This window comes from Chelonia mydas, chromosome 1 (assembly GCF_015237465.2).
Source record: "Chelonia mydas isolate rCheMyd1 chromosome 1, rCheMyd1.pri.v2, whole genome shotgun sequence".
NCBI lineage: Eukaryota > Metazoa > Chordata > Testudines > Cheloniidae > Chelonia > Chelonia mydas.
The window spans coordinates 317889074-317912656 of NC_057849.1; the positions used below are offsets into that span (position 1 = coordinate 317889074).

At 39.8% G+C, this 23583-nt stretch overlaps 2 protein-coding genes across 11 annotated transcripts; one reads left to right on the top strand and one right to left on the bottom strand.

Moving 5' to 3' along the window:
• Positions 1–1434: 1434 nt before the first annotated feature.
• On the bottom strand, positions 1435–8087 carry TPRKB (TP53RK binding protein). 7 transcript variants are annotated; one of them, XM_043551168.1, is made up of 6 exons: positions 7976–7994; positions 6933–7058; positions 5674–5817; positions 4757–4879; positions 2888–3064; positions 1435–1552 (listed from the first exon to the last, which is right to left on the bottom strand). In XM_043551168.1, exons 2-6 carry the CDS (start codon positions 6978–6980, stop codon positions 1466–1468), a joined length of 579 nt encoding a protein of 192 aa, XP_043407103.1. In that variant the 5' UTR covers positions 6981–7058; positions 7976–7994; the 3' UTR covers positions 1435–1465. The 7 variants fall into 7 exon arrangements, with proteins under 7 accessions (XP_043407103.1, XP_037745028.1, XP_037745029.1 ...); XM_037889100.2 differs by lacking the exon at positions 7976–7994 and adding an exon at positions 7425–7566; XM_037889101.2 differs by lacking the exon at positions 7976–7994 and adding an exon at positions 7425–7441 and having other exon boundaries at positions 5674–5867.
• LOC102934644 (dol-P-Glc:Glc(2)Man(9)GlcNAc(2)-PP-Dol alpha-1,2-glucosyltransferase) lies at positions 7508–23230 on the top strand. Of its 4 annotated transcripts, none has more exons than XM_037889099.2 (3): positions 7508–7672; positions 10505–10702; positions 22800–23230. In XM_037889099.2, the coding sequence occupies exons 1-3, from the start codon at positions 7508–7510 to the stop codon at positions 22806–22808; spliced, it is 372 nt and encodes a 123-aa protein (XP_037745027.1). In that variant the 3' UTR covers positions 22809–23230. The 4 variants fall into 4 exon arrangements, with proteins under 4 accessions (XP_037745027.1, XP_037745026.1, XP_043407073.1 ...); XM_037889098.2 differs by lacking the exon at positions 22800–23230 and adding an exon at positions 12458–14791; XM_043551138.1 differs by lacking the exons at positions 7508–7672; positions 22800–23230 and adding exons at positions 7995–8117; positions 12458–14791.
• Positions 23231–23583: the final 353 nt, after the last annotated feature.

The window sequence follows — 23583 nt, forward strand, 5'->3', positions numbered from 1 at the left end:
TCAGTCAAAGACATCTTTGGAGAAAAATTAATAGTGGGATATATGGGAGGAACAAAGCTGCGACTGTGAGCAATTCATAAGGGAGTGGTGTTAGAGAAATAAATTGTCGAAGAATGATATGGCAAAGGCATAGAAAGAAGATAACTATTTATTCAAAAAAGCATAGCAAGCAGAATGTCATGGATGAAAACGCAGGCACCCGTAGAAGTTTAGATGGATTAGTAGAAGATCCTCTGGCTTTCTTACTACACGCTATTGTAGTTTTGTTAGAGATATCTTGAAGGCAAGAACCCTCCAAATTTCTTTTTGTATGCTTCTACATTCTTCTGCTTCTTTCATCACAAGCTGAATGGAAAAAAAAAATCTTTACCCATGTCTATCCTGACTACTTTTGAGTTCTCAAATTATGAGCCACAATAGCTGTATAGCTAGACTGTTGAGAAAACCTTCCATAGGACAGGTTGTATCAGCTCCTGACCTTTCACTGACACCAGCCTCAATACCCCTTACATCTCCTCTTGCAAACATTTCTGTGGCTTCTTCCTTGTTAGCTCTTATGCTTGGAATGTCTTCCAAAAATTTGTTCAAGCCTCCACAATTACCTCATTCAAATCCTTCCTAAAAAATAACTTCTGCAATATCTACAAATAAATGAGTGCATTTACACTAAAGTTTATGAACCTATTAAATGTGTATCACTAATACACAATAGCAATGTAAACACAGCTCTATGAGCTGCTTCCTTCCTCTCCTCTCCCCCTTCCATAGTGTATGTGTTATCCCCATTTGTCAAATCTCTCAGTTGGACTGTAAGTTCCTTGGGGCAGGGACCCATTTTCTATGTGTTTTTGACAGACACTTGTGAGTGTTAGGAAATCACAAGAAGCATTTTGTATATGCTCTCCTAGTGAATGATGGTTAGACAAGTATGATACATACATAAACACTTAGCAGCTAAAAATGTCTCCATATCATCCTTTATTCTCCGTGCCTATGCAAACCAAGTCATTGCAGGCCTTGGGGATAATAAAAATAGTTTGCACTGTTCATGGCATATCTGATGATCTTAAAGCACTTTACTACAAAGGTAAGTAGTAATAGATTTTGAAACCTTATGTTTATGACCAGTTAAAATATATTGGGAAAAATTTTAAATAATATTTTTAAATAAAACACTGAGTAGAATCTGTACAAGTTGTGAGAATTCAGACTCTGCTCAGTACTGCACTGACACATTTCTGAAGTGGAATGAAGCTTAAGATAAAATATTGCTTCAGTGTTCCTTTAGTGGTTTAGGTCCTGACCGTTTCTTTCACAGAATGTTTTAGTGACTCTTCGTACTTTTCCACGCAAAATAAAATAAAGGAGTGCAAAGTATTTTAGAATTGAGACAGAGTCCAAAACTAATAAGAATGGTTGCAACAGTTGTTCCTGTAGTTTTAAAATGGATTTTATTTGAATGTTTTCATGAAATATCTTTTGTTGACATTCTGCAAATGATGCCATCAAGTAACGTGCCAATTTTTTCTTCCTGTGGAGTAAGTTTGTACATCTGTAGAAACAAAAAAACCCCCCAACATGTAAAGGTTACACGGAAAAGAAAAAAGGTGGGCATGTACCCCTTTTCTTAACCCCCCCCCCAAAACAACGAAACACATTTCTTTATAAAGGAGATATTTAAGTATTTTTGAAGATTCTCCCCCCCCCCCTTTTTTTTTTTTACATTAGAAATGTAGATCTTGTCTTTCAGGCTAGACTTGATGGAGACTGAGGACCTAGACACATTTTTACATCACAGGAGGCAAGAGAGTGAAAGGAAGAAACGGCAGGAATGGGACTTTTAGCCCGCAATTAAGAGCTCTATGTTTTCTTGGTTTGCATCTCATTAACTTTTTTTAACATAATGAGCATTTTGGAAACTGGGACTGAAATCTTCACCCTAGCAAAACTCCTACTGTCTTCAATGGGACCAGGATTCCACACAGGATCTGTCTCTTACATATTTAACACCTTTGCCCCTCATTTGAGTGTGAGAGCTCCCAACACACATCTCAAAGATTTATGAAAGTTTCTCCAGCAAAAGCAAGGAATACTAGACTTGACATTCTTGATATTTCTAAAGGTAGAAAAAAAGGAGGTTTGTTTTTTTTTAAATAGCCCAAGTCTTCTTTACATATTATAGAAAAGAAAAAAGGGCACAAACAGCTTTTAAAAAGTCCTTTGCTGATCATGTTTAAATATGAAAATGGGTTTGCAACCATTACTTTAAATAGATTTATTATATGATGAAGAGTTTCAGGCACTGAACAGCTATTTTATTTTCTAGCACAGTTAACCAGACTCCTGTTTTGGTTTCCAGAAGTCTATAACACACGTCAAAAAAAGCAGCAAGGACTTAAAATAAAGGCTATGACATTAGTGCAAAATCTTTTGATTTCTAAAGCAACTGCCAGCAGCCTGTCAACTCAATATTATTATTTTAGGACCCTCCAATTGGGTTATTCACATGCCTTAAGAAATTGGGTAAATCTTTGCAGTATTTGGGCCTGCTGTTGTGAGAAACCTCAAAAGGACTCAACCCAGCATTCCTTGTGTATCCAAAACTCTCACTGAAGCCAGTGACAGTTTTGGATGCTGCTGGATCAACATCCATTGAAAAATGAAATTCCCTGAACAGAAGCAGCAGCAAACAAATACTCTATTTCCACTTAAAACAAAAGTTTCCAATCACACACACAAAAACCCACAAGGTTAAAGAAAAGTAATGAGTACTCACACTACAGATTTGGGAATCTTTAGAAGCTAATTTGGATTTAATGAGCTAGTTAAGTAAAATATACCAGCCCCAGTCATATTTCATATATTCTTAAAACAAGCCTTTACAAACCTTTTTAACTTTGGCTATATCTGTTATTTTGTGGAGTTCTGCTAGAGAAACCTGCTGACCTTCCACTTGAGATATTATGCCTTCCAGATTTACAGTTTTTTCTTTATCTTCAATCAGAACAATGAGCACTGCAGAATCATTGTCTGAAATACCAAACTTTTTCAATGCATCTGAAATCTAAGATAAAATGAGAAATATTGAAATTGTATTGGTCATTTTCTTATTACATGGAAGCAAGTGTCTGGTATAATCTTTTCAATCATTTTGCTAAATTTTCTAATCGTGTAAATTGGCATAGTTCCACACCTGTGGAGCAGTGCCAGTTTATAGCAGCAGAGAATACAGACCCAATTTTTACTTTAGTAAGTCATATGATTTTGTTGTCCCAAATACGTTGTGTCTAAAGTGTTTGTTGAGAAATTTTATTGTTTTTTTTTTCCTCAACAGGAGAGTATATTCATAAATGATCAGAAAACTAAAGTAATTACCTTTGGCCACAGACCAAAGTTGCGTAAATGGACAATGACCACTGTATTGAACAAATCAAGTCCTTTTCTTATCTGGGCATTTTTTTTTTTTTTTTACATGCAGTGATAAATAGGATAAGCATATACAGAAGGTTAATGAGCATGCCTTAAAGTCTATACAAGCAGTTCTTTATTTTTCCTCATATATATATATATGGAGGTAATTTAATTGCTTCAGTGCTCAGAGCGTTTAAGGCAAAGTTTGTGGTTAAATATTCAGTGGTACAGAAATTTGGGACTTGAAAATTTTTCTTAGGTCATTAGAGATAGTGCAAAAATATATTTTTGAGGAAAATGTTTGGTCTTCCTAATTCTGTCCCAACTCTTACTTACGGCAGAGGTGAGTGAATGCTTTATCTCAACCAAAAGCACAATTCCTCTATATTAATGACTGGTTATGCATTCAGAATGTGAATTTACATTCTGGAGGAACACCTTAGTAAGTCTAAAACTTTAAAATTCCCTTGCTTTTGCAAGTCCACTAATTTTTTCATTCCTGGGGTTTTCTGGAACTTAGGGTATAATAGAGAAATATGTGGAAATCTTAATAATAAGCTAATTAGAAACACACAATTTTCAAACAAAGGGGGCTTTCTTAAAAAGGAAGTGAGCTTGCACTAGGAGGCACAATTGTTTATGCACATGTAGGTCTAGCCATGTTGAAGATTTGCCACATTACTTATTATTTTGTAGCGCTTATTGTCATCAGAGAAATACAAGTTTTTTCCAGTTTTGGCTCAGATGTCCTTTGTCTTATTGACTCAAAAATTAGAATATTTGTTATGCAATTATAATAGTTTGGTTATCTGGACAGTTCTCATATTTGCTTGGTTGGTGGCAAAAATAAAGGATTGTATGAAATTAATTTTGCTATGGACAAAATGGATTAATTGATCATTAATTTTATGCAAGTTTATCCTCGTATATTGTTTTCCACAGTGTTTTAAAAGTGTAAATTGAATGAGAAAAACCAAAATTGTATTTTCTGTTCTCTGTATTGTGGTAATTTTAAAAATCTGAACTTATTTGTTATGACAGGCTCAGGGCTGCTACCACCTGCAGTCCACAAAAAAAAGAAAATTGGTCAATCAGGAGTATTCCTGGATTCTCAGGGATGACCTAGAGGAGAGGTCATAGCCCTGAGAGCTGATAAGTGTGCACTGAAATATGACCACGGAAGTTTAACCATTGTCGCGATCTAAGAAAGTAACTCAGTACCTCACAGAATTGGGCCCTTGAGACAAGTATAGTATTCAGTTAATGCTTATGTTCAGCTTGGCTGGATAGATTTTGGAAAGTTCATCTGGCAACAGAGACATTTGTTCAGCAAAGTAAATCTTACATTGTTGTTTGGGGAAAGGTTGAAAATAATTTCTGCATTAAGAGTTCTAGTCTTCATTTTACCAATCCTGTGTAGGTGAACTGCTTTGTTTGTTGCCACAAGTATCTGAAATGGATCAACAATCTGCAGAACAGAATAGGAATAGATTAAAACTATAAAGAATTAGGTTTTTTCCCCCATTCAAATCATATAATCTTAATAATGTTAACTTTCTCACTCAATTACTCCTGGTTTACTGCCCTAAAATCTGCCACCCTTACATTGAGCAGTAGATTATTCTGTGAGTCTTCCTACTGAAGTCAATGGGACTACTCACTGAGACAGGTAGTACTCAACCTGTTAGGATGACTAACTCTGTCCCTTAGTGATGGATGAATAACACCACTGATTAAACTGTCTCAAATCAAAGAATTGGAATAAAATTCAGTAATCTAACGTGTCAGGATTGTTTAATAAAGTTCTTTTTCTCTCCCCCAAACATTGCTTTGCTATTGCTAACAAAAGGTAATGGCAGGTTCTGAAAATAGTTATGGAGTTAAAGAAGAACAAAGGCTCCAGATGTTAGATATTAGGACATGAAGACTATTCAAACTACTGTATTTCTGGAACTAAATCTTTAAATGATTAGCATTTACTTTGACAGATGGAAGTAAATCATTCAAATAGCTACATCTAGGAGGTGAAGTGAATCAAAGACAGAAGGCTGTAAACTCTTAAAGCCCAATCCTACAATCAGATCTGCATGGGTGGACCCTTACACTTGCATGAAGTCCATGGGGCTGTGGATAGGCACAGAAGTCCGACCATATGCAGAAGCTTGCAGGAATACAAACATATCCAGAGAAGGAATTATAGCTTACAAAACTGTAATACAATATAAACAGTTACAATGTGTAATTATTTGGTGATTTGCTTACCATTGTAGGATTTATTAATGCTCCATCAATAGATCCTTCCATTGCTTTTTTTCTTAGAGCAACAGCATTTTTGACATCGTTAAACAAAACAAGAGTCACACTACAGTCAGGAAACAGTTCCAGTTGATGTGTGAAATGCTGCATCTTGTAACAAAAGAGTGAGTTTGCCTTGAACCAGTATAAAACAGCCAAACCTAGAGTATTTATAAACATAATTATTGCACAGGATTCATAATACTTAAGATAAACATTATTCTGAAAGAGACAAAGTTCTTAATGAAGCTTAAGTGGCAAATACTATAAAATATGGGTCACTTCACCTTGAATGGTTCCTTGACATGTGTGTTAACTACTTATGCTACACCAGTGGTTTTCAACCTATTTTAAATTTGCAGACCCCTAACAAATTTTGAATGGAGGCGTGGACCCTTCTGGAAATCTTAGACATAGTCTGCGGACCCGCACGGGTTCACAGAGCACAGGTTGAAAAGCACCGTGCTAAACAATCTGTTCCACCTTGTTATTAGCTGAGACACTCTGATTAAGTTTCCCAGAGCTGAAGAACAACTCTCTGTAAGGTAGAAAGCTTGTCTTGCTCACCAATAAAAGATATTACCTCACCCAGCAGGCATCTCTATCATGCTGGGACTGACACAGCTACAAAAATACTGCATAAAATAACCACTCCTATGTGTTAAGACAGGAATTTGCAAATATTTTCTTAGTATGGACCACCACCTCTCCTACTCAGGATTGTGCAAATCACTTCCCCAGCCATTCATAATCAGATGACATCTCAGTAGCTGATATGGAAAAAATAATAAGGAAGTATTGGCAGATGAAAGTTTGGCAGATGGAAACAAGAAGGAAGCCCAGGCAGCAGTACGTGACCAGTAAGCTGTCCACTGGAAGGTCCCAGTCCTCTAAGATCTTAACAAGGTGCTGACCTGCCCTTCTCTTAAATGGGAGTTGAAAGCACACTGGGACCTTGTAAGAAAGGCCTTTGGTGACTATGGTCTGATTCAGTTTTACACGCTTTCTTTCCTCCTTTTCTCTCTCCTTTAATAAAATAAGTAAACACGATCATTATGTAAAAGTTAATACACTGTAAAAAGATTTGTAAAATATTCCATTTGTTATTTTTATTCGGACAAAAAAAGTTAAACATTAACTTTAGAAATTGAATCCATTGTATGTGATTAATCTGAATATGCCCAAGACAAAAAATCTTCATATCATTACTAAGAATTTTTTCTTACCCAAAAAACAGAAAAAAAAGCGTAAGCAATATTAGCTCCAATTATCATCAGCTCCAGGCCGCCGGCCGGAGGTTGAAGGCGCCTCTGAAGTGGTGTAACACTGGGCCGAGGTGGCTCTACAATGCTCTGGCAGGGACAGAGAAAAGCTTTATGCCTTACAGCTCCTGTCACAGTTCACCCCGATCGCCCCCGAGCTCTGTCTGTCTGTCTGTCCATTGCTGGACCGGAGACGCCAGACGAGGGGCGGCCACAGTGCCACTTTCAGTGGCTCTGGCCTCCCATCGTGGGACACGGGGCAGGGGCACTCAGCCCTGCACAGTACCCAGCCCTCTCCAGCAGGCACCTGCCTGAGGCATCACCCACCCCGGAGCGCTCCCGCTGGGGCTGCTCAGAGCAGGGGGAGCTTCAGCTGCCAGCCGGCGTGGGCAGCGCTCCGCGTCCGCCTCAGCAGCTCCCTCCCCGCGCGTCCGTCTGTCCGTCCGCCCGACCTACCCGCTTCCTCCTCCGCGTGCTGCGGACAATCCCTTCCTTCCCCGGAAACCCAGGCTCGCCCCGAGCTCCGGCCGGCCCGCGCCATGGAGCGCTCCGAGGCCTACGGCTTCTCCGCCGCCATCAGCGGCACCTTCCTGCTCGCGTGCCTGCTCTTCTCGGCCCTGAACCGCGAGCAGCGCGCGCCCTACATGGACGAGGCCTTCCACGTCCCGCAGGCGCAGGCCTACTGCGAGGGCCTCTTCCAGCAGGTGCGTACGGGGCTCCCCGGCGGCCCCGCCCCGGGGTCGCGTCCAGGCGGGGGGGGCCCGGCCCGGCCCGCACGGGCCCCCACCTCCGCCCCCGCCGGGGCCGCTTCTGACAGGGCGCTGCCGAGCCACGGCCCAGCCCCGGCTTTGTGCCACCCCTACCCAGGGCGCCGCCTGCTCCGCTAAGCGGGCCCCAGCTCCCGCCCCCGGGGCCTTCCCCGAGGAGCCTGCGGAGAGCCGGCTGGTCCGATCGGGTTGTCTGCGGGCAAATGCTGCCCAAACCCGAATGTTTCCATTTCCACGAACCTCTGTGGAAACGCAGCCCCGCCCCGCCAAGGTGCCTGCTGCGTGGCTGGGAGCCTAGCGCTCAGACAGGCCTGGGAGCCGGAGCCTGGCAGTCGTGACAGCCCCAAGCTCTGGACGCCCCAGCTCGAGGCAGGGTCTCAAGGTGTCCTGCTCCTTATCTCCTCCCCCCCTCCAGTGACACTCCACTGAGGGGAATGACACTACTCAGAGCACTGTCCTCCTTTATTTTTTCTGTCGCCATCCTGGCATGGCATAATACAATCAGTTATGGGACCTCCACAGGTGCTGGAACCAGGAGTGCTGGGGATGCTGCAGCATCCCCTGGCTTGAAGTGGTTTCCAGCACATACAGGATTTTACAGTTTGGTGCAGGGCTCTCAGCACCCCCATTATACCAATTGTTCCAGCACCCCTGGATACCTCTTTGTTTTTTGGTATCAATCATTGGTCTGTTTGGATGGGAGCAGTGGAGCTGTCTTTAGCTATGTCTACACACTGAGCACCACAGGTGCGGCATGTAGGGTGTACTCAGCTACAGGTCACAGTGGAAAGCAGGCTTCACCCACAGTATGGTGTATATAGCTATGCATATCGGTAAAAGGCTCTGGTGGCGTTGGCAGGAAAAGGCTTCAGCAGCTCGCCACTGCTGCAGCGGTTCACTGTGGTGAGGAAAGACTCTGGCTGGGGGGGGATGCAACAGGAAAAGTAGGTTTTCTCTGCTGCCTTCTCCCTGCCAGGGCCCTTCCTAGCAGCAGGGAAAGACCCTAGCAGTGGGGAGCTGGAGGAGTCTTTCCCTGCTGCTGAAATCTCTCCCTGTGGCAGGGAAAGACTCCAACAGCATGGAGCTACTGGGTTCTTTCCTCTCTGCCTCCCCCCTGCCAGAATCCTTCCCTGCTGTGGGAGTCTTTTCCTGTGGCTAGGAGAGGCTCCAGCAGCAGTGATGTATGGCTTGGACAGGTAGACAGTACAGGGTATGTACTCGGGTACATACTAACACCGTTCAGGTGTGTCTTTACTTGCTTAAGTCATGTCCTAATGTCTGTGCTGCTATAGATACGCATTCTAGGGGGACTACCTGTGTATGTATTCCCCATGCCACGGAAAGAAATGTGCAGCGTAGATATAACCTTTTTTCTAGAATATATGCCTCCTATTTGCTGGAGCAGATTAAACTGCTTTGGCACTCAAATTATGTGAGAAATGAAGATGAGCTTTTAACAATTCTTACTGCTTGGTGGACCGCACAAGTTATTTCTGAGGGGGAGCAATTGTCAGGCCTTAGCTAGCAACAGAAAAATGTGATGGTATAATTATAGTCATAATTTCTCAGCTAATAAGTGCTTGTTAATAACAATAGTTTGAGGAATGCATGTACAATACTTATGTTTCACTTAAGGGTGACCACAAAGAAGGAAAATATTGCTTGGACTCTTTTTTGTTTATCATATATAAAGAAGGCTTGGCATTTTTTTTGAAATTAAGGATTTTTGCATGCTTGTTATTTTTACTTAAGATATATCAGTAATGCCAAGAATGGTCTGCCCTGAGTTTGGCTAAGATGGGGAAGTAGATGGGAATTGTTCTCAGAGGTTAGAGAGGGGTAGAAAAAAAATGGAGGAAAAAATAAAAGAAAAAGTAAAAACTAAAGAGAATAAATCTACCCTAGACATCATTGACAAAGAGGAATAAAGGACAAAGGTGGAGGGAATGGGAAAAAAGAAAACAAAATCAAAACCATTTAGTCCACCTCCTGCCAGGATTGCAGGGTTATTCCATTTAGAAAGTCTATCCAGTCAATCTCCGAAGCAACTGGGCATCTACCACTTATCTACCTCTTTTCTTCTAGTTGTCTGTTAGGTATTAACAAAAACTGAGATTTTAATAGATGTCTGGTTTCTACTTGCAGTCAAGTTTCACTTGCTTGGTGCACTTAATGACATAGTCCTCTGGTTTGTCAGTTGGTTGTCCGTAAAGAAAAATAATAGGGTAGAGAAACCTAAATGTCTAGTCATGTAAAAACAAAACAAAACAAAAACTAAGCAGAAAAATACACATTTTTATGGCTGGGTTAGTGGAGAGGAAACATTTGTATACATCATAAAGAAGCAAAAAAAGGGCACAGGTGCAATTTCTTTTCCTTTTCATGTTGTCTTTAGCTCTTCCAGATAAAAATGATTGATTGTTTTTTCCAAAACCAAAATCCATAGAATACTATAAAAAAAAACTAAAACTTTTTTTTTGTGATTGAAAGTAGGATGAGACTGTTTTTGTTTACTGATCTGACTAATACTGAATATAAAGATGACCAATAACTTAATGGAACTACTTGCATGAAACACGTTAGTCGTGTGCAAAAGTGTTTTCAGAATTTATACTCACCTTTACAATATAACATATCTAAATGGAAAATTAATGAGTTGGAATGTAAGATAGAACTACTTATAAACCTATTATTGTTTTTAATTGTTTCTGTGATGCATCTTTGGGTTTTCCCAATCCTTTAATCCCCTGGTTTTTTTTTATTTTTAAGTGGGACCCCATGATCACGACATTGCCTGGCTTATACTTGATGTCGGTTGGAATAGTGAAACCTGCAGTTTGGCTCTTTGGATGGTCTGGAAGTGTAGTGTGCTCTACAGGAATGCTCCGATTTATTAATCTCCTTTTCAGTGTTGGGAACTTCTACTTACTGTATTTGCTTTTGTGCAAGATACATCATAAAAACAAGGTATACTCCGAATCCATTAGAATTACATACAGTAATAAATACAAATTTTGATGAGACTCTAAGCTATCCCTGACTATATGAGGAGTTTCAGATCTCCTCAGTTTTATGCAACAAATATTTATATCATTTAGATTATTTTATTGGCTCCTTCCTTCTTCTCTAAAACCAGGTTTTTTCCCTTCCCTTAGGGCTTGATGCTGTAAAGACTTACATTTGTGTTCAGTTTTACACATTTGAACAGTCCTATTCAAGTTGATGGGACTACTGTATTTATAAAGTTAATATTAATGGATTTGTATAGCTTGAAAGTGACCCTTATGGTAATCTAGTCTGACCTGCGCTACACAGGCATTAGAACTTCACCGAGTAATTCCTTCATCAAGCCCATAACTTGGGGTTGAGCTAGAACAGTGGTACTCAGATTGAGGCTTGTGAGCCACAGGCGTCTTTTTAATGTGTCTTCTGTGACTCTTTGCAGCACATAATATTAAAACACTGTGTGATTTAATTATTAACCAATCTAAGTTATTAACCAATCAGGATGTTTTTACTATGTTATTAACCAATTGTAGTTGATAAAATAATAATACTTGGTCAGTCATTTTGCTGCTAGAATAATTTTATATATACATACATACACACATACAAAATATTTCCCCGGTCATGCTGTTTAAATATGAATATATAGTACTGTAGCAAATGAAACAATGAATTCACACTACTGTGGCTCTTTTGGGAAATGTTAATCACTAATTTGGCTCCTGAACCACTGCGGTCTGAGCATTACAGAGCTAGAACTTATTGTCTGGAAAAATATCTAATTTTGATATAAAGATTTCAAGTAACATCCCTAGGTAAATTGATCCAGTGGTTAATTACCCTAATTAAAAATTTGCACCTTAGTTCTAGTCTGAATTTGCCTAGCTTCAGCTTCCAGCCTTGAGATCAGTTTATGCCTTTGTCGGCTAGATTAAGGATCCCTTTATCATCAGAAATCATCTCTCCATATAGATATTCTCAATCCAGGATAAAGTCATCTCTTAAAAAACACATGCATAAATCTTTGCAAGGTCAGGGTCTAATTTAATAAAGGATTCATTCTTTTGGAATAGCTTTTATTTTATATTTGTAGATGCAAATATAAATGTAAAATACCCGGTATATAAGTGAAAGTGTTGGCTTTAGTATTTTCAACTGTAAGACTTTTTTTCCCCCAGAGTTTCTTTATTACTTTATAAAATAATAATGAAAAGGAACTGTAGAAACTGCAGCACAGATTAAATAGGCTTAAATGACGCTCTATGGCCAGTTTCAGCAGAAGTTATGGTAACTGTGCTGTCAGAGAATGGTGCATTCTGGATGTCATAGGGAACTGCAGTAAGATAGTTGCAGGATAGGGGCCTTAGATATACCATGACAGACACTATATAAACACCTAAAATAGAATTGAAATTAATGTAATTTTCCTATTGTCTTCACAGTTTACTTTTAAATCACCAGCGGTGCTCTAATAGTCTACATACTCATATTTCTCTTATGTTTTATTGTCTTATGTTCCATATTAGTGTAGCGGAAGGTTGACAATAAATTGAGTGCAGTGTGCATACTGGTGTAATAAAAACTGATTCAGCTCAGAAGAGATGCTGTTTTATGGTACTGAGGATTCTAAAGAATGGTACCCTTTAAATAATTGTGATTTTTGTTCTTTGATGGAAGTAATACTACTGATAGTTTTTTTTCTCCCTCTCTCTCTAGACTGTGTCTGGTTTCCAGAGAATCTTATCTACATTAACACTTGCAATGTTTCCTACCCTCTATTTTTTTACATTCCTTTATTATACAGACACAGGATCAGTGTTTTTTACTCTGTTTGCATATTTAATGTGCCTTTATGGTAACCATAAAACTTCAGCCCTACTTGGGTTTTGTGGCTTTATGTTTCGTCAAACAAATATTATATGGACTATTTTCTGTGGGGGAAGTGTTGTTGCACAAAAGCTAAGTGAAGCCTGGAAGACAGAATTACAGAAGAAAAAAGAAGAAAGGATTTCAGCAACGAAGGGATCATTTTCAGAATTAATCAAAGTAGTACAATTTCTTACTGAGTACATCATGTCATTTAAAAACCTAGTAACTCTTATTGTTTTGACCTGGCCGTACATCCTCTTAGTAATTGTGTTCTTTGCTTTTGTGGTAATCAATGGTGGAATAGTTGTTGGTGACAGGAGTAGCCATGAAGCCTGTTTCCACATCCCTCAACTGTTCTACTTTTTTTCTTTTACTCTCTTTTTTTCCTTTCCTCATCTAATGACACCTAATAAAATTGGAAATTTCCTTCGATCAGTACGGAAGCACTTGATTCAATATAGCATACTCATTGCCATCTCTTTATTCCTGGTCTGGAAATTTACATATGTTCATAAATACTTGATTGCAGATAACAGACATTACACATTTTATGTATGGAGGAAAGTCTTCCAAAGACATGACCTTGTGAAATACATATTTGTTCCAGCCTATATATTTGCTGGCTGGAGTTTGGCTGACTCACTGAAATCAAAATCTATTTTCTGGAACTTGATATATTTTGTATGTGTGTTTGCTGTCACAGTTCCTCAAAAGCTACTGGAATTTCGTTACTTCATTTTGCCATTTTTAATATATAGGCTCAATATTCCAGTTCCACCTCTTTCCAGGCTTCTCCTTGAGCTGACTTTATATGTTGTTGTGAATGCAGTAAGCTTTCATCTATTTCTGAACAAAACATTTCAGTGGCCAAATAGTGAAGAAATCCAGAGGTTTATGTGGTGATTTTGTACTCTTAAGAAGACTCAATTCTGTGCCTTTTCTGCAATGAATAAGTGACTACGAGCCCTAAAATTAAGTAGAGTGTATTGCTATATGTAACTTTTCGGTGGACGGTGTGGGGACTGAAGTGAGTTGGATATTTATATTCTTGGAAATGAATGTGAGATTTGATTTACTGTTTCTACATGATAGGGTATTACACCAAATTTATAAGGCTTTAGGGTCCTGGATTTAATAAATATGGCATCAGGGAAAATTCAGAAGTGTTTCCAAACATTCTGCAATTAATGTGAAATGAGGGAGATGTTTACAGTCATATTTCATAATAATACTGTTGTTCTATGGTAAATATTTAAAACTATTTTTCCTCTAGTGGGGGCTCTGAAGAAAGACGTAACAGTGATACTTGGAAATGTTGGAGTAAAAGTTAAATTCTTGGTCGGAGACCAGCACAAATAAAACTTCCAAAAAAATTGCAAATTAATTGGTAAGCATTCTGATTTCAGGTTGTAGGGTTTTGTTTCCAAAGTATTTCAGCAGTTAAATATTTGTCTAACAGTAATGACCGGGTTTCATAAACAGTAAAAATCTGCAGCATAGGTCATTTCCATCCATACCTGTTAGAGATCAGGGGTTAAATCCAGTGGAGCCAGGATTTCACCCCAGATTCTTCAGGGGTAAAATTTTCAAAAGTTCCTACTTTCCAATGACTTTCAGTGAGATTTAGGCTGCTAAGTGCCTAAGTCACCCTTGAAAATGTGACCTAGGCTCCTAAGTCACTTAGGTGTTTTGAACATTTTACCCTAGATCAGTATTTATAAACTCATAATGCAGACCTTACTCATGAACCTTCTTTTTCAGAAATACATGTAATTGTACAACAAAAGATAAATTGCATTTGATAACATGACGTGTTAAAAAGGGAGCAGTTTCTAAAACACATCATTACACTGTGGAGCTTAGTATAATGAACACTCTTTAAAATAATAGGCTTTCTCTGTCCTGAGGTTATGTGCTTAACAAGTTTGCACTTAAGTGGGATGTAAGTGTTCTCCCAAGTAGAATTGATTGTTTCTAAGATCTGACATATAATCTTAAAAAAGTACCAATGGCATTATTTAATTGTACTTTTACATGTTTTTCATATATATAGAACTAGTACTTTTTTCATACAAAGGTGTACTGTATATGGAAATTTTTGTTTTTAAAAAAGCACCTTTGTGTATTTTCAGAATCAAAGAATGCTGTGTCTTTTCCCCTCAGTAAATTACTTTAATTAGACTTGCAAGTATTCTTTGGACATTTCTAATAGCTTATAAAGCAGCTTTATAAATAGAATGCCCTAGAATGAAGTGTCTCCAAGCTACTCCTTGTTCTGGGACGGAAATATTGCAGTCAGGTCTGTGTATTCACAGCAAATTCAGCCTGTAAAACCTATACGACTACCATTCCAATTATTCTGAAATGGAATTGTTTCTCAGAAGGTCAGAGATGTGTAGTTACTGACCCTCAGCTGTGCAGCATGCAAAACGTTGCACTCTGGCTTGGAATCCCATCTATCCATTCACAACATACTCGCACACCACTTCTCTTGAGGAAGGCTTAGAGCCACCCTTCAATGAGTAATTTCTTTTGAGTATTGTATTTAAAGCACTCCCCTGCTTCCTGCTTTCTTTCTTGCCCTGCCTCCAATAACTGTAATTTATTGTTAATCTGTATGTAGCATTTGAATAGGGAAGCCCACTCAGATAATTCCACATAACAGAACCAACTGGGAAAGAGATAGCAGAAGCATGAGCTGGGTTGCATTTCAAGCACCTCCACACATCATTGCTTCCAAGCCCAGTCCGTACCACTGTCTTAATTTACGATTTCAATGTGACAGTTTATGGGAGAGAATTCTTCATGGCTCCCATCATTATGCTTGTTTAATTAAAACAGTAATTAGTGTTGTTATGTAAAAGGTGTGTGCGTAAGCTTTAAATACAACTTTAAACAGACACTCCTTAATTTTGCTGTGGGGGAGAATGGAAGGGCTAGCCAAGGGGATTCAAGTAGTTTTTTGTCTAGAATTCTGACCTCTTCATGATCGAGCTTTTGTGAATGTTTGGGTTATGGGAGAGCTGGCTTTTCCTTGATTAGATGAAGGAGAGTGGGTCTGAATTTATATAGTCCATGTACACATATTTTCTGTGTAGATCTCTCTTGATATTGTGGTATCTGAATGTCTTTCAGATAAACGTAAGGATGGATAGCTTTTGTGCTCTCTTTCTCCTTATCCTTAATTGAGAGAGCTCAGTTGTGTTTCAGTTGAAAAGAGTGAATTTAAACATAGAAAAATCGTGATGCAGTCATATTCTTCTGGTCCTGTAAAGAGAAGGGAACCCATTGTAGAAGCCCCCGAACTCAGAGCACCATGAATTTTCTGATGGGCTTTTTAGTACAGGATACTAGTAATCAAGCAGTTCATGAATGACTTATACATAGGTCTTAGGAACTATTTAAAATAAAAAGGGTGACGTTTACAAACTGAAACACCTCAACATTTTAACACCATGAATTTTCTTCCCCAGTGAAATGTGTTAATTGCATTTTGAATGAATACTTTAGGGTGCTACTTCCTGTTCTTGATGCTCTGAAGTCTCCCTAGCCTCTGTTTGCCAGATGCTGGGAATGGGCAAAAGGATGGATCACTTGATGATTACCTGTTCTATTCATCCCTCTGAACCATCTGGCATTGGCCACTGTCGGAAGACAGGATACTGGGCTAGATGGACCATTGGTCTGACCCAGAGTGGCCGTACTTATGTATCTTACTAATTTAAAACCAGGATGGAATTGAAATACTTACTTTTTCATTTAAAAAAAAAGGCATTTGGCATTCTTAACAGCTCACTGTTCTTTCAGATAATGTTCCCAACCAGGGGAGTTCTGGTATTCATGCATTAGTAAGTTACTAAAACACAGAATATGAGAGAGAGAGAGAGCGCTTTCGAATATACATTCACTTTGTATAAATACATATACATATACATCACTTTTGCTGATGAGCTAGAGGCTCTTTATTGGATTTAATTCAATTTATTCCTGAACAGTGAATTTAGAAAACAAATGCAATATTATTTTAGCAATACTGTATTTTTCAGAAATAGATATGGTCGTAGTCACAATGCTATCAGTCATAGGAAAGGTTTCAAGATTTACTGAAATCACATTTGAAATTCTGCAACTACCATTAATAATGGCATTGTTTTAATCTATTTTTAGTGGACCAAGGTTCTGTGATTTTAATAATCCTGGAATAGAGTAGTTTCTGTTTTGAAAAATTCTAATCTTTGTCTTTTGCCCCTAAAATATTTCAATTTTTGAAATTTATTGTGGGAGACAATGCCAGCCTGCAATTTTAAAAACAGAGGGGCACATCCTCAGCCCCAAAATGTCTTGTAGGTGAAATGATTTACTGAAGCATTATAAAAATGAATTACTGTAAATGTTTCTAATGAGGCATCCATTTAAAAAATAATTTCATCATGCTAATTTGTTGAAACAGATGGTTTTGTCCTGGGTGGCAGCTAATGTCGTGTTTTAACAGCATCCAAAAGTGGTAGCTTTAGATTGATTGATTTTTTTTTTTTATTAAACTAGGAAAGTGAAGGGTGATCTTCCACAGTCAATATTGGGAAAATCAAAAAAACTTGCATCTCAGACAACAGAGAAATATATAGAGAAAAGACTGAGTTTTGAACTTTTGAGGTTACTTCTGCTGAATTATATATGAGGGAAAAACCATAGAATCATAGAATATTAGGGTTGGAAGGGACCTCAGGAGGTCATCTAGTCCAACCCCCTGCTCAAAGCAGGACCAATCCCCAACTAAATCATCCCAGCCAGGGCTTTGTCAAGCCTGACCTTAAAAACTTCTAAGGAAGGAGATTCCACCACCTCCCTAGGTAACGCATTCCAGTGCTTCACCACCCTCCTGGTGAAAAAGTTTTTCCTAATATCCACTGCAACTTGAGACCATTACTCCTCATTCTGTCATCTGCCACCACTGAGAACAGTCTAGATCCATCCTCTTTGGAACCCCCTTTCAGGTAGTTGAAAGCAGCTATCAAATCCCCCCTCATTCTTCTCTTCTGCTGACTAAACAATCCCAGTTCCCTCAGCCTCTCCTCATAAGTCATGTGTTCCAGTCCCCTAATCATTTTTGTTGCCCTCCGCTGGACTCTCTCCAATTTTTCCACATCCTTCTTGAAGTGTGGGGCCCAAAACTGGACACAGTACTCCAGATGAGGCCTCACCAGTGTCGAATAGAGGGGAATGATCACATACCTTGATCTGCTGGCAATGCCTCTACTTATACATCCCAAAATGCCATTAGCCCTCTTGGCAACAAGGGCACACTGTTGACTCATATCCAGCTTCTCGTCCACTGTAACCCCTAGGTCCTTTTCTGCAGAACTGCTGCTGAGCCATTTGGTCCCTAGTCTGTAGCGGTGCATGGGATTCTTCCATCCTAAGTGCAGGACTCTGCACTTGTCCTTGTTGAACCTCATCAGATTTCTTTTGGCCCAATCCTTTAATTTGTCTAGGGCCCTCTGTATCCTATCCCTACCCTCCAGCGTATCTACCTCTCCTCCCAGTTTAGTGTGATCTGCAAACTTGCTGAGGGTGCAATCCACACCATCCTCCGGATCATTTATGGAGATATTGAACAAAACCGGCCCGAGGACCGACCCTTGGGGCACTCCACTTGGTACCGGCTGCCAACTAGACATGGAGCCATTGATCACTATCCGTTGAGCCCGACAATCTAGCCAACTTTCTATCCACCTTATAGTCCATTCAGCCAGCCCATACTACTTTAACTTGCTGGCAAGAATACTGTGGGAGACGGTGTCAAAAGCTTTGCTAAAGTCAAGGAACAACACGTCCACCGCTTTCCCCTCATCCACAGAGCCAGTTATCTCGTCATAGAAGGCAATTAGATTAGTCAGGCATGACTTGCCCTTGGTGAATCCATGCTGACTGTTCCTGATCACTTTCCTCTCCTCCAAGTGCTTCAGAATTGATTCCTTGAGGACCTGCTCCATGATTTTTCCAGGGACTGAGGTGAGGCTTATTGGCCTGTAGTTCCCAGGGTCCTTCTTCTTCCTTTTTTTAAAGATGGGTACTACATTAGCCTTTTTCCAGTCGTCTGGGACCTCCCCTGATTGCCATGAGTTTTCAAAGATAATGGCCAATGGCTCTGCAATCACATCCGCCAACTCCTTTAGCACTCTCGAATGCAGCGCATCCGGACCCATGGACTTGTGCTCGTCTAGCTTTTCTAAATAGTCCCGAACCACTTCTGTCTCCACAGAGGGCTGGTCACCTCCTCCCCATGCTGTGCTGCCCAGTGCAGCAGTCTGGGAGCTGACCTTGTTCGTGAAGACAGAGGCAAAAAAAGGATTGAGTACATTAGCTTTTTCCACATCCTCTGTCACTAGGTTGCCTCTCTCATTCAGTAAGGGGCCCACACTTTCCTTGACTTTCTTCTTGTTGCTAACATACCTGAAGAAACCCTTCTTGTTACTCTTAACATCTTTTGCTAGCTGCAACGCCAGGTGTGATTTGGCCTTCCTGATTTCACTCCTGCATCCCCGAGCAATATTGTTATACTCTTCCCTGGTCATTTGTCCAATCTTCCACTTCTTGTAAGCTTCTTTTTTGTGTTCAAGATCAGCAAGGATTTCACTGGTAAGCCAAGCTGGTCGCCTGCCATATTTACTATTCTTTCTACACATCGGGATGGTTTGTCCCTGTAACCTCAATAAGGATTCTTTAAAATATAGCTAGCTCTCCTGGACTCCTTTCCCCCTCATGTTATTCTCCCAGGGGATCCTGCCCATCAGTTCCCTGAGGGAGTCAGAGTCTGCTTTTCTGAAGTCCAGGGTCCGTATTCTGCTGCTCTCCTTTCTTCCCTGTGTCAGGATCCTGAACTCGACCATCTCATGGTCACTGCGTCCCAGGTTCCAATCTACTTTTGCTTCCCCTACTAATTCTTCCCGGTTTGTGAGCAGCAGGTCAAGAAGAGCTCTGCCCCTAGTTGGTTCCTCCAGCATTTGCACCAGGAAATTGTCCCCTACACTTTCCAAAAACTTCCTGGATTGTCTGTGCACTACTGTATTGCTCTCCCAGCAGATATCAGGGTGATTGAAGTCTCCCATGAGAACCAGGGCCTGTGATCTAGTAACTTCCGTGAGTTGCCGGAAGAAAGCCTCGTCCACCTCATCCCCCTGGTCCGGTGGTCTATAGCAGGCTCCCACCACGACATCACCCTTGTTGCTCACGCTTCTAAACTTAATCCAGAGACACTCAGGTTTTTCTGCAGTTTCATACTTGAACTCTGCGCAGTCATACTGCTCCCTTACATACAGTGCAACTCCCCCACCTTTTCTGCCCTGCCTTTCCTTCCTGAACAGTTTATATCCATCCATGACAGTACTCCAGTCATGTGAGTTATCCCACCAAGTCTCTGTTATTCCAATCACATCATAATTCCTTGACTGTGCCAGGACTTCCAGTTCTTCCTGCTTGTTTCCCAGGCTTCTTGCATTTGTGTATAGGCACTTGAGATAACTCGCTGATCGTCCCTCTTTCTCAGTATGAGGCAGGACCCCTGCCCTCTCGCGCGCTCCTGCTCGTGCTTCCTCCCGGTATCCCACTTACCTGAGGGCTTTGGTCTCCTTCCCCCGGTGAACCTAGTTTAAAGAGCTCCTCACTAGGTTAGCCAGCCTGCTTGCGAAGATGCTCTTCCCTCTCTTCGTTAGGTGGAGCCCGTCTCTGCCTAGCACGCCTCCTTCTTGGAACACCATCCCATGGTCAAAGAATCCAAAGCCTTCTCTCCGACACCACCTGCATAGCCATTCGTTGACTTCCACGATTCGACGGTCTCTACCCAGGCCTTTTCCTTCCACGGGCAGGATGGACGAGAAGACCACTTGTGCCTCAAACTCCTTTATCCTTCTTCCCAGAGCCACGTAGTCCGCAGTAATCCGCTCAAGGTCATTCTTGGCAGTATCATTGGTGCCCACGTGGAGAAGCAGGAAGGGGTAGCGATCCGAGGGCTTGATGAGTCTCGGCAGTCTCTCCGTCACATCGTGAATCCTAGCTCCTGGCAAGCAGCAGACTTCTCGGTTTTCCCGGTCGGGGCGGCAGATAGATGACTCAGTCCCCCTGAGGAGAGAGTCCCCGACCACCACCACCCGCCTCCTTCTCTTGGGAGCGGTGGTCGTGGAACCCCCAACCCTAGGACAGTGCATTTCATGCCTTCCAATCGGCGGAGTCTCCTTCTGTTCCCTTCCCTCAGATGTATCATCTAGTCCACTCTCCGCATTAGTACCTGTGGAGAGAACATGAAAACGGTTACTTACCTGTATCTGAGTTGCTGGTACATGGACGCTCCCCTTTCTTCTTCTGGAGGTCACATGCTGCCAAATTTCTTCACTGTCCTCCTGTCCCCACTGCCCAGCCTGTTCTGAATCTTCAGAACATTGTGCCATGTGGATCCTATTAGCTCAACAATGTATGTAGTTTAAAGTCAAGAGAAGAGCAGGTACAACTGAATTAGCTACAATAATGTGTTTGCTTTGTTAATGTGGGAAAATATAGCACATATTTTACATAAAAATAATTGTGGTGGTCAGCAAATAGAGGCTGAGCTACAGGGGCTTTGCATACAGTTCTTAATCAAAAAATGAGATTATTGTTTCAGAGGGGTCTTTTGGACAACAGTGTGTGACTAGTCCTGTAGGAGTAATTCTATTTTCTTTTGCTTAGAAGTGTTACTTGACTTGCTTCATTCCTCTTTAATCCTTCAACAACACATAATATTGGTTCATTTCGGATGCAAAATCTACTATAGATAGGTGCATTCATAAAATTTTCTTCATTGGGGACTATACTAATAACTTTTGATAGTAAATAGCTCATACCATGTACATAATTTATGTTCAGAATTATTTTCTGAAAATGATGTAGTCCATTTTTGTAATCTTTGAGGAGGGATGGTTAATTTTGTCTTGTGATACACACTTTTAAAAATCCTCACAAGGTGGCAGCCTTGAACCATCTTTTTCAAATGACCAGATATTTATTTTAATGATATTTTGAATTATAGTGTCATGTTTCCTACCCTTAGTTCATGTTCAAGAGTTAAAACATTTAAAGTACTTTAGCATATATCCTTATGTAACTTTTTCAATAACTTGTGTAGCTACAATGTTTGTGTTCTTAATTTGTTAACCTTTTTGTTAGGTTTCTAAAAGCCCTGTATTTTTGCTTATTATTTTAAAAATATTTGTTTTAATTCTAGCAAGATTTGGTATTTTGTGTCTGTGAAATCCTTGATCTCTTTTCATACTTGATATTAGAAAAAAACAGAAATTAAGCCTGAAAGCTCACTGTTGAAATGAGGTACTTACTTTACATAGTATTTTATGGTGTGTAATGTCAAAATAGCTTTTTAGCAGGAAACTTGTTTAATTTCCTAACTGATTTCTTGAATTAACTGTTTCACCCCATCCATATTTTAGACAGAGAGCCATTCTGCCATACCTGAGATACAAATATGGCAAACAGACACATTGAGAAAAGAAAGCAAAGTAATTGTGTTTGTGAGACTGGCACAGGTGGTGTCTTTCTAAAATATTCATGCTTTTTTTGTTGGACTCTGTACTTTTGAAAAATGTATACTCAAAGGGCTTTGAGCCATATGGTAGACTTATTATGTGTTAAATGTCACTTAATTTTTGGTGTACTTGAAATATGTAGAGCCAGGAATTTCTCAAGAATATTTGCCTGCATATCTCTAACTGTTGTGCTGTATTAACAACCTTAATTTTTTAAAAAAGTTTTGGCTCACTAATATATATTTTTTGCTTTAGTGTCTGTCCCTTATGTGCATTTCAGTGACTTGTACAATATTTGCTTACAAAATATCCTTAGTAAGAGTGGTTTAGAGCTAAGCCAGCATAATCAGATTGGTTACTCACTCTTTCTAGCAATAAAGAGTTTGTTTCTAAGGCATGAATGCTTGCCTAGCCCAGGCGTATTGACATTTGGATCTGGATAAAATGCCCGTGGGCCTTCACTTTTAATCTCTAAGGACTTTGTTCTCAGTCCTGCAATATGCTGAACTCTTTGAACTTCCTTTGTCTTCAGTGAGAATTTGAGATGCTCCTTGCAGGAGCTAAAAGGAAAGAAAGAGATTTTTCAGAAGGAAAACATTATTGTAATCTTGTTACAGATGGAATGAGAGTTGCTACTAGGAGCAGAAGTGGAGAGAGGTGATTCATGCTGGTTTTTGGATACCTTCTCCCATTGGTGGTGCACAGTGATTGGATCGTGTATATAGCCAGATGGGGGGAGTTGTTAATCTACTTGTGGCTGACAGCATCTGGAAATTTCCCTTTAGAATGGGAAGTACTCCTGGAACAGGTCTGCTCATTTGTGTGACTGACCTCACTGAATGTCTGTTTTGTAATAGTTCATCAAATTATTAAAACAACGATAGTTAAATACAAGAAATATAATCTGCCTCTTTGCTGTCAAGAAAAGTATTATGCTAATTGGACTTGTGACTGCTATGTTTTTGTTATATGTTTTTTCATATTGTTCATCATCCAAAGACTAATGTAGGTGTTTTATAAAGTAATAAATAAATACAAATTCCAAGTCTATTTTTATATATGTGTGTATATATATATATATATATATATATATATATATATATATATATATGATCCCTTTCAAAGGGATGCCATGAACATATTGTTTTTCTGTGTTTTTAAATAAATAAATGGTTCTTTGTATATTTTGCCAATTTTTGGCATTGTGTGCACTGTATGTTTGATTCAAATTGCATTGAATTAATTAAAAATATTGTTGTACATCTTTTCAGTGATGTAAAACACTCTTTAGCTACCTTCATATCTGTTTTAATAAGATGTGAATTCCATTTGTTCCCATCAGGTCTCCAAAATATATTGTTGTGATGGGGTAGTCTGCTTAAGAGCATTTCTGCTACCAGT